Source organism: Oncorhynchus nerka, linkage group LG5 (assembly GCF_034236695.1).
Source record: "Oncorhynchus nerka isolate Pitt River linkage group LG5, Oner_Uvic_2.0, whole genome shotgun sequence".
Taxonomy (NCBI): domain Eukaryota; kingdom Metazoa; phylum Chordata; class Actinopteri; order Salmoniformes; family Salmonidae; genus Oncorhynchus; species Oncorhynchus nerka.
In genome coordinates, this window is record NC_088400.1 from 47,998,479 (window position 1) to 48,009,068 (window position 10,590).

Genomic DNA, 10,590 nt, shown 5'->3' on the forward strand with positions numbered 1-10,590 from the left:
TATTAAACGGACCCATTTTGATGGGGATATTTATGTTAGTAATTATGTTCCTTCGATTGCCGCACGGGTGTGTCAATAGATTTAAGGATTAAACACAAATTAGCTGTCAACTTATTTAAATTGACAAATTTAGAAATGCACAGTAGATAAATATTTAGGGTAATCATGCAACATAAATCAGATATGACTACATACAGTATATATGGATTTCTTTGACATGATCAGCAATGGTTTCTGTGTTTCCTTTTTACACCCACAAGGGAGCAGCAGAGTCCTAGAGATTTCACACACACACACACACACACACACACACACACACACACACACACACACACACACACACACACACACACACTCTCGAGGGTCAGACTCATGAAATAGATTTTATTTTAGTTCACATCATAGTTTGAAAAAACTAGAATCAAGCAGGTGTAATGTATTATGGTAAAACATTTGACCTAAACTTATTTACATGATAATTGACTATTCTTTATGGTAATCATGAGCAACTGCTAAAATAGATTTTATATCACTACATTCAATCACACATAAACATAATTAGAATACACTCTTATGGTCTTATACATTCTAATTTTATGGGTGTTCAGGTGGAGAAAAAAAAATATATTTACACTATGGACAAAGAAACACTTAATTAGATAAACAGTCAAATTGCACACTTGGCCTATTTAGTGTGGCATATAATGGGAATTGGCAGTATAATTACTTGAAATAAACACCATACATAGACCTTAGTTACTGTAGCAGCCTATTAGTCAATTGTCTGTAAAACACAAGGCATTTTGTAAATAATGCACTTTTTAACATAATGCACTTTAATTAAGCGGGTGTGAACTTCTGTACTGATTTGATTCCTAGAATGCCTATCGATTTCAAAGGCATCCTGATGCAGGATTGACTTGAGATACTTTGATAATGATTGCTGTGGCCTCCCAGAAATGTTTTAAATTTTTTGGGGGGTGAATGAGTTACCATTTCCATGTAAGGTAATAGTAAAAGAGGACATGTTGTGTAATGGTTGGTTAAAGGTTGGTTATAGATTTACAGCCTCTTATTGGTCACGTCCAGGTAAGCCTTCTCGATCTCAATGTTGGCAGGGCAGGTCTGACTGAACTCCTCCCTCTCGTAGGCATTGTTCAGGTACCTCCAAACACCGGTGAACTGCGCCGGGATGTCAAAGTCACAGTACTTCTTGGCAGCAATCTATCATATAAAACAGAATACATGGGAAAACTGTTGAATTGTGAGACACTATAAACCATAATAGTCATGTTACACTATTTAAATAATGAAGACTGGAGAACAAGGACGGAGAATGTTTATTCCCAATGGTTAAAAATTAAGTTACACTTCTCTCAGGATTAGAAAGTAAGGACGGACCCTGTCATTGCGTAGGTTGTGTTCTACGCTTCATAAGACATGCCTAATACCAGAATATAATCAAATTCGTATTGTAAACCGTTTATGTATGGACCTATTTGTCTCACCTTGATGACATGCAGCTTGGGCAGCAGGTTGCAATCTGCCAGGGTGAGATGGTCGCCATCCAGGAACTTTCTCTTGGAGAGGGTGATGCTTTCTCTGGAGTTGTGGTCAATCTCTTCTGGGACGGGGGAGTTCAGGTAGAGATCCAGCCGCTTGAACTCCCGGAGCAGCGCCTTCTCTTGGACTATGGATTGAGAGAAACACAGGTATGTATATCAGACATATATTATATATCTATAGCTTTAGAGGTGTTCCTTATGGGCACCTTTCCCAGACCCAGATTAAGTTTATATATTGGGTTGAAAAAGCGCTTTCAATTGAGATTCTCCATTGAGCCTGCTTTTCATGGCCAGGATTAGGCATGGTCTGGTCCCTAACATTCGCATCAAACCAGCATTTCATGAAGGCATACGCCCATAGCGTGTATTCCGTTGAGTACGTATTTTCCATTGCCTCATAAGACATGGTCTAATAGATTAATGTGGACTGACTGTAACTTCACATACAAGTAGTGTTGGCTGGGTTGTTCTTGATGAAAGCGGAGAACTTCGCGAAAATGTCCGCACCCACGTCAAAGGACTCTTTGTTGACTGGGCTAAGGTGTGGATACCTGAAGGGAGGGAGATGAGATGAGCCTGAGTATGAATTTGTTTTGAAGAAGGTCAGTGCATTTCACTTTCTTTAATATAATAACACTATACCTGGGAGGGGCCAGTGTTTGCTCCAGAAACTCCTCGATCTTGATAAAGTCTGTCTTGAGGGTTCCGTTGTACAGGAGGAACGGAGGGTTGGTCCCTGGTGCCAAATCCTTCAGCTCCGCTGGCTTCCTAGTGTACCAGGGCAGGGTTGGGTGGAGAGGTGGGTAAAGGGGAGGGAGAAAGGGAGTAGACAGGGTCATATATGTGATCCTTCCAGCTTTATATCAATAGATACGATGTCGATCATTCAGCGACACAATCACAATGAACACAATGGTTATCAAGCCATGTCAAAAATCCAGTGTTGGCATTCTTGATGAATGATTCCAACAATGCCCATGATTCAGTAAGTAAAACACACTGGCATGGGAGTGGCTAGCTCAAAGGGTGCATGTTGTGTGTTTTCTTAATCACTCAGTTATCAGCATCCTTTCAACGTTTCCTGATCTTATTAGCTCACTAGTAATGGGCCTGAGAAATTCACACGGTTTAGATTAAGAAAATATGTTTGTTCAATAACACACGGACCATTCTGCTATTGCTTTAGCCTTGCAAGCACCGCCCTCTATCCCCTCTCTGTATCACACCCCATTGAGTGTTACTTTTTCCTTATTAAACGGTTTGGTTTCTGAAAAACATCCTTGTTCTCCCTCAACTCTTAATAGAGCCCTGCGTGAGTGAGGGTTTTGTCTAGAAGGGATACTGTTTATGTCAAAATGGACTTTTCGTAGCAGGTTAGGACAACTCATGCAGTTGGTTAGGAGAATTAATATAGCAAGTTAGGTTAATTAGGTTAAGATTAGGGAAACGGTTGGGGTTAAGGTTAGCTAAAATGCTAAATAATTACATTTTTGAAGTCAATTTTACATAATCTAGACATGACCCTGTGTAAGGGGATCTTTAAACAGATGCACAGGAAGTGGAAGGGTGGGAGGCGGGGGGCTTACTTCCTCATGTCGACGGTGGTAACGGTGAACTTGACTCCTTTCAGCCACAGGACCATGAAGAGTCTCTGGCAGAATGGGCAGTTGCCCACGTTCTCTCCATCGTGGCCAGCCTGAAGGACAAGCAGCATTAATAATTGGGTTTAGGTTTGGTTATAGCCTGGTTCTGTTTGTGCTGTATTGCCAACTCCTTTGGTCATTGTCATACCAAGGGAGTTGGGGCGGTAGGGTAGCCTAGTGGTTAGAGCGAATCCCCGAGCTGAAAAGTTAAACATCTGTCATTCTGCCCCTGAACAAGGCAGTTAACCCACTGTTTTTTAAAAATCTTTATTTAACCAGGCAAGTCAGTTAAGAACAAATTCTTATTTTCAATGACAGCCTAGGAACAGTGGGTTAACTGCCTGTTCAGGGGCAGAACGACAGATTTGTACCTTGTCAGCTCAGGGGTTTGAACTCACAACCTTCCGGTTACTAGTCCAACACTCTAACCACTAGGCTACCCTGCCACACTGTTCCTAGGCCGTCATTGAAAATAGGAATTTGTTCTTAACTGACTTGCCTAGTTAGATAAAGGTAAAATAAAAAAGTTGGCAAGACAATATTAACATATCTCGGACCAGGCTAGTTTACCAGCAGTATATTTCATAGACAGCAATATACGATAACTGCCTCAAACACAGAAGACTCATGGTCACAAGTAAGAAAGTGCCCTTTCCAAATTCCAATAGCTTTATGTTGACATTGTCCATGTTATCCATTACAGTAAGTCCTGATCTCCAACCCTATCATGCAATTCATATTAATCTCATGTCATGACAAAAGACACAAATATACACACTTGTAGTGGTGGGAGTGGCTGGGGTATTTTAGGAGCTGCTACTTGATAGAAAAAGCAGACATTGTGTTGGAGAGGAAGATAACGGTAGATAACGGCCTCTGGTATTGAGAAACAAACTGAATTGTTCACTCACTGTTGTACGCAATTTGATTTTGTGTGTGTGTGTGTGTTTTAAGCAACGCTCCCCACACAACCTGACAGAGCTTGAGAGGATCTGCAGAGAAGAAGGCGAGAAACTCCCCAAATACAGGTATGCCAAGCTTGTAGCGTTGTACCAAAGAAGACTCAAGGCTTTAATCACTGCCAAAGTTGCTTCAACAAAGTACTGAGTAAAGGGTATGAATACTTATGTAAATATGAAATATAAAAAAACGTTTTTGCTTTGTCGTTATGGGATATTGTGTGTAGATATATATATATATATATATATATATATATATATATATAAAATCATCCATTTTACAATAAGGCCGTAATGTAACAAAATGTGGAAAAGGTCAAGGGGTCTGAATGCTTTCCGAATGCACCGTGGCTTCACCTCCCTTTTTACCAAAAATCTTTGTCTCACAGACACCCTTCGGCTCCCCCTCCAAAGGAAGTAGGGATAAATGGACATGCCCAGAGTTGCAGAACAAACACCCTGAGATTTTACGTATCCCCTCACGAGGAAAAGGGGGGATCTGGCGCCGAAGGGGTGGATTACGTTTCTGGGATATGACTTCACATAGAAATATATGTGTGTATGTGTCTTCTTATTTGATATTTTTGTGTGAATGTGCGTATGTGTAATAGAGCATGTGCATATGTGTCAGTGTGTGGGCGTGTCTGTCTCATCGGGGGCCAGGGGTCTCCAGCGTCCTGCCAGCACCTCCTGGGCGTGTGGTGATAAGGTGGCCTCCAGTATCTGGCGTCATTACCCAGGGATAAAGGCCACTCTCACTGTCACTGAGGAGTGTATGCTCTGACACACACACACACACACACACACACACACACACACACACACACACACACACACACACACACACACACACACACACACACACACACACACACACAAACACAAACACAAACACACACACGCACCAGCCTCCAAGGCTTTACGTAACCCTAGATGACGACTGTTCATGGAGTGCCAACCATTGGATTGATGGTGCCCATAATGAAGATCTCTGACCCTCTACAATGCTGAGGGCTGATAAGTGAACTACAAATCTTGGTCACTTTCCAGTTTTTACCAATCCTGAACACAACACTACAAGTATTGAGCCCTTATTTGAAACAGAGGCTATGGCTGAAGTAGCTGAAGCTTACATTACAGCTTGATTTTGTAGGTTTGTCTGTATTTCAATCATCACATAATTGACATATTTTTACATATTGTTGAAATAATAGACATTCATAGGCGGTATGTTAGAATTAATACAAATTCATATTATTTTTATTCTAAACTAAAGGAAACACAATACTAAACTAAACAAAATACTGACCTTTATGAAGAGTTCAATAGTCGGGTCTTTGTCGGTGTTCTGTCGTAGTGCCATTTTGTCCAAAAGCTGTGTTGTGTGGTGCCAAGTTCAGAAACGTTTTTCCAACAAGTGTCCTCAGACCCAACCAAAACCTCTTAACGCTGAAGACTCCAAGTCCACTGAAGTAAAACCTCACTATGAGTCTGCTATATATCTGTGTGCTCTAGTGTGCTGGTTTATATATGGATCTTAGGAGGCAGTGTAAGACCCTTGTGGCTGGCATGCTTTGTCTGAGGGCTTCATGAGGCTATCACTGTGAAAAGTCAGAGGAGGGGGTGGGTCCAGAGGATGGGCGTGGTCCTCCCTTATATAAACAGTGCCAAGCTCTCTCTATGAGGAGAGCCTAAAATAGGTCCTATTATTTGTCAGTTGATAATGGTTAATCAAACAATGTAGACATATAGTTTCACCATGTGACAAAAAAGCTGACAGCCATCATATTCCCCATACTGACAGTATAACCATATTGAATACACTGTTTTGATGATTTGTCACACTAGTAACTAGTGTACACTTTCTACTTTTTGGCTCGTCCTTACAAAGCATGTACTGTGTTGGAATATACTGGGAACCATTAACACCTCATTTGATTTGGAAATGTTAACATACAAGTGGCTCTCATCTGTTTGAGCAAGTGATTGCTTTGGTAACTGGACTTCCAGATGAGGATATTTTGTGATGAGACCCAATTGCGCATGAGAAACAAATATATATATATATCACACATTTTTGATGCCGTGTTATGGTAAGGATTTCTGGAGAAAAATTCAGACATTTGCGCAGAATTGCCAGTAACCTTTATGTTGCGACTTCCACCGAAGTCGTTTCCTCTCCTTGTTCAGGCGGTGTTCGGTGGTCGGCGTCACCGGTCTTCTAGCCACCGTCGATCCATTTTTCATTTTTCATTTTCCATTTGTTTTGTCTGGTTTTCCTACACACCTGGTTTCAATATTACTAATTTATTGTTGTGTATTTAACCCTCTGCCCCCCCCCCATGTATTTGTGTGGAATTGTTTATTAGTAAGTGCTTGTGCACATGTTACTGGTGCGCTGTTACTGGGTTTTGTACCCATGTTTGTTTATTTCGTTATGCCGTTGGTTTTACAATTAAACTGCTTCGGCTATTACCAGTTACGCACCCCTTACACTTTAAGACTACAAGGTTAGCAGTAGAAACTGGCTGGCATGATTTAAGTGAAATCACATGGGTGTTTGTGGTTAATGTTGGTACTTGGTGAGTCACATGGGAGGTGGAGGCACGGGTCATTGTGTCATGATGGGAGAACCCCCAGCCTACATCCCTTGGGTAGAGGGAATGGAGCGGATTAGTTTTGCTTTCAGTTACCATCTGAGGGTATAGTGGTGGAGGGGGGAACTTTAAGAAAACCAAAAGGGTTTGTCCATAATCCATAAATAGGCACAAGTCCGTAGCTCATCGAATAAAGCAATGATCAAATCAAATCAAAGTTTATTTGTCACGTGCGCCGAATACAACAGGTGTATTCACCTTACAGGGAAATGCTTACTTATAGGCTCTAACCAATATTGCAAAAAAGGTATTAGGTGAACAATAGGTAAGTAAAGAAACAAAACAACAGTAAAAAGACAGGCTATATACAGTAGCGAGGCTATAAAGGTAGCGAGGCAACCTACAGACACCGGTTAGGCAGGCTGATTGAGGTAGTATGTACATGTAGATATGGTTAAAGTGACTATGCATATATGATGAACAGAGATTAGCAGAAGTGTAAAAGATATGCTGATTATTTGTGAGGACATAGGTAAATATGAACGAACCAGTCAGCACGTTATCAATGACAATCCATTATAATGCAGTTATCATAAGCATGTATGATCTCTTCTCATTTAATCAGGCCCGTACATGCTTATAGCAAATAAAGCATTAAAACTGCGGGGTGTTATATTATTATATCTACAGTACATCATATTCTAGATGCAAATTCATTGAAATAATTTGATATGATTGCCACTTTACACCTCCCTGGAGACCAGGTTTTAGTTCCACTGTTCACTGAAGTGTGTGCATCTGTGAGAAATAAGTTGACAGTTGCAACATCTGCCGGGGAATTTTGTTGCTCCAGCTGTACATACGTAAACCCAGTATAAATAAGTCTAGGGGGGGAGTTCACCGATTTCTGACATCTTTCAGCCGTGTGGAGACGGCTCATGAAACACATGCCTTCCGAGGGGCTAAAACCTTGTTAAGACAAGGAGTCCAGGGACAAATGACTGAACAATATGGACCTCTGCTCAGTGTACTTCTAGTCTCAGATATATAGTATCTGCCGCCCCAGGGTCTGATGGGTATTTCCATCACAGAGGGGGGAGGATAAAAAGCAAACGCTCGACATGGAAACTCCCAACAAATCCTGGAAATGAGACAAATAACCCGCAGCCAGAACAGGAAATTAGCCAGCATGGAGAGTAACAAAGCATCCTCTACCAATGAAGAAAGAATAGGAGGTCATGCCATAGACATCAGTAGAGGGTGCGGAGGAGAGGACGGCTCATAATAATGTCTGGAACGGAGCGAATGGAATGGCACCAAACCATGTGTTTGATGTATTTGATACCATTCCACTCATTCCGCTCCAGCCATTAACACGAGCGTGTCCTCCCCAATTAAGATGCCACCAACCTCCTGTGATAGACATAGGCGGAGTTCCCCTACAGGACTTAGTCACCGCCTTGACACTCATTGGGAGGTGTTCTGGATTTCAACGGGACGTATGTTGGATCACTTGTCAAGTTAAAATAACTTAAGGGAAAGTTGGAAATGTGGGATCAATAGGTTTTCTCAATAGGATCAAAAAGCAGGGATGTGTATCTATCCAAGCCCCTATGAATTCCATCTGAATTACTGTATCGCTCCAAGAGTGTCCAAGAGTGTGACTCATCTCGGAATTGGTTGACCTTTAGAGCAGGGTTCCCCAACTGGCGGTCAGTGGGCCGAATTTGGGCCAGGGATGGTTTCATTTGGTCCTCCCAAGTTTTCTGAGCAAAAAAATTTATATATTTTTACATTTTCATTGTTGGACATAAAACTCCAGGATATCAGCTCCAAGTGATTTGAATTAAATTAATGAAATCTGTTTCAATTATTCCCATGCATAATAGAGAGACCATGATCATATACAAATTTAAGCAACGTTTGAAATGATTATGTTTTAGTCAAACATTATATCGGTTTGGGCTTCTTGCAGTCAATTTTCAGTCTACAAATGATTTGTAATTCTGTTCCGGCCCCCTGACCATCCTCTCAACAGAGTTAATAATCACTGCTCTAGAGTTATGGAGGGAGTTTGTGTTTGGGAGGGCAGGGCTGATAGTAATTTCTGAATGGCATCCAGTGTTTGACTATGAGATCTCCTACACGATAAACAACTATCTGATCTTATCCGAGAGAAGCCAATCAACTCTCAATGATCCTCACTCTAGTTGGCGCAATTGTGAACCTACGTACCAACTGAGTTCACCAGTTTTATTAATTGATCAATGTTTGGTTGCTATAACAACTACACCGAGTGGCGCTGATAGCTCAGTTGAAGCATGATGGGTCTGGTTCCCATGTGCATCACATCTTTTAAACATACAGGTCAGTGGAGGCGGCTGAGGGGACGACGGCTCACAATAATGGTTGGAACGGAGCGAATGGAATTAAGGTGCCACCAACCTCCTGTGATACAGGCATGCATTTCAGTTGCCTTGAATAAACCTGTCTCGTAAAAAGACAATATTTGTTCATGAATGTGTTTGCAACACAACTGTTATTTGATATACTACTTACTATTTACTTTTATCCTTTCTTACATTTGAACAGCTGAAGCAAGCACACAACCTTTCTTCAGGAAATGTACCTTTCCTAGTAAATCATTTTTTTGGACCAGGATAAGAAAAATGGAAACAACAGATATGTCACAAACCTATGGAGCAATGAAACAAGTATTAACATAAACATTGTGACAATTAAGTGTGATATCTGGAGTGTTACTGGAAAAGCAAAGCTGGCTGGAAATGTGTTACTTGCTATTGACCTCTCTCTTCCCCTTCCACAGAGCAGAGGGAAAGAAAATGCCTATCTCAGGGAGACAGACTAGCCATATCTCCATTAGACACACAGCATCTGGAAGTGAGCCCCTCTGGAAAACCACCTCTATGAGGAAGTCCCAAATGGCACCCAGTTGCCTATGTAGTGCACTAATTTTGACCAGGACTCATTACAAGTAGTGCAGTATAAAGGGATTAGGGTTCCATTTGGACAGAGGTGTGAAGTAACTAATTACAGCTACTCTCCTTACTGTAATTGACTAGCTTTTCCGAGTACTTATACTTTGAATATTTTTGAAAGTCAGTAATTTTACTTATACTTGAGGAAAATTGCATTATAGTAACAGTACTTCTAGTTGAGTATGATATTTTAGTACTCTTAAAAGATACATTTTGTGAGTGAGGGACTGAGTGAGTGAAGGAAAGAGTGTGAATGGGGGAGTGAGTGAATATCGGAAGGGACCCTGGACAAGTAACAAGTAACAGGGGTGGGGGAATGAGGGATTGAATAAGTGAAAAAATTCGACATGTTTATTTATGGAGTCTGTATATATACTGTATATAGAAGTCTGGCAACTTTGTTTATTAACTTTATTTTGTATATATTTTTTACCAATACATCTTCATTGCTTTGAATGTTTAAGTTGACAAATGTATATTTTTAGTATATTTTTGACAAATCCTTCGTTTTCACGCGCCTTGCTGCAACTCATAAAATAAATTAAAACGTAGTTCTTACTGTACATACATTTTCTCTCATGTGTAACGACGTTCAGGTAACCTTCGCGAAATTAGCTAATTATCAAGGTCAATGTTTTTATTTTAAATGACTTTTGCTCTGAGTACTTTTAAATTAGCTACTTTTTAATTTGAATGTATTTTTAAAAAAAAGAATTGACACCAGTAATTTGAGCTCTACTTGAGTAAAATGTCATTAAAGAAACAATAGTCCTACTTGAGTAGAATATTTCACTACTCTTTCCACCCCTGCATTTGGAATGCAGATA

At 40.6% G+C, this 10,590-nt stretch overlaps 1 protein-coding gene and 1 long non-coding RNA gene across 2 annotated transcripts; one reads left to right on the top strand and one right to left on the bottom strand.

Annotated features, from left to right (window-relative positions):
• Positions 1-364: 364 nt before the first annotated feature.
• clic2 (chloride intracellular channel 2) lies at positions 365-5,751 on the bottom strand. Its single transcript, XM_029660106.2, has 6 exons — positions 5,477-5,751; positions 3,152-3,261; positions 2,208-2,333; positions 2,013-2,116; positions 1,509-1,690; positions 365-1,224 (listed from the first exon to the last, which is right to left on the bottom strand). Exons 1-6 carry the CDS (start codon positions 5,528-5,530, stop codon positions 1,063-1,065), a joined length of 738 nt encoding a protein of 245 aa, XP_029515966.2. The 5' UTR covers positions 5,531-5,751; the 3' UTR covers positions 365-1,062.
• On the top strand, positions 4,033-5,588 carry LOC135571804 (uncharacterized). Its single transcript, XR_010463965.1, has 2 exons — positions 4,033-4,236; positions 4,557-5,588. It is a non-coding gene; the product is annotated as an uncharacterized LOC135571804 (long non-coding RNA).
• Positions 5,752-10,590: the final 4,839 nt, after the last annotated feature.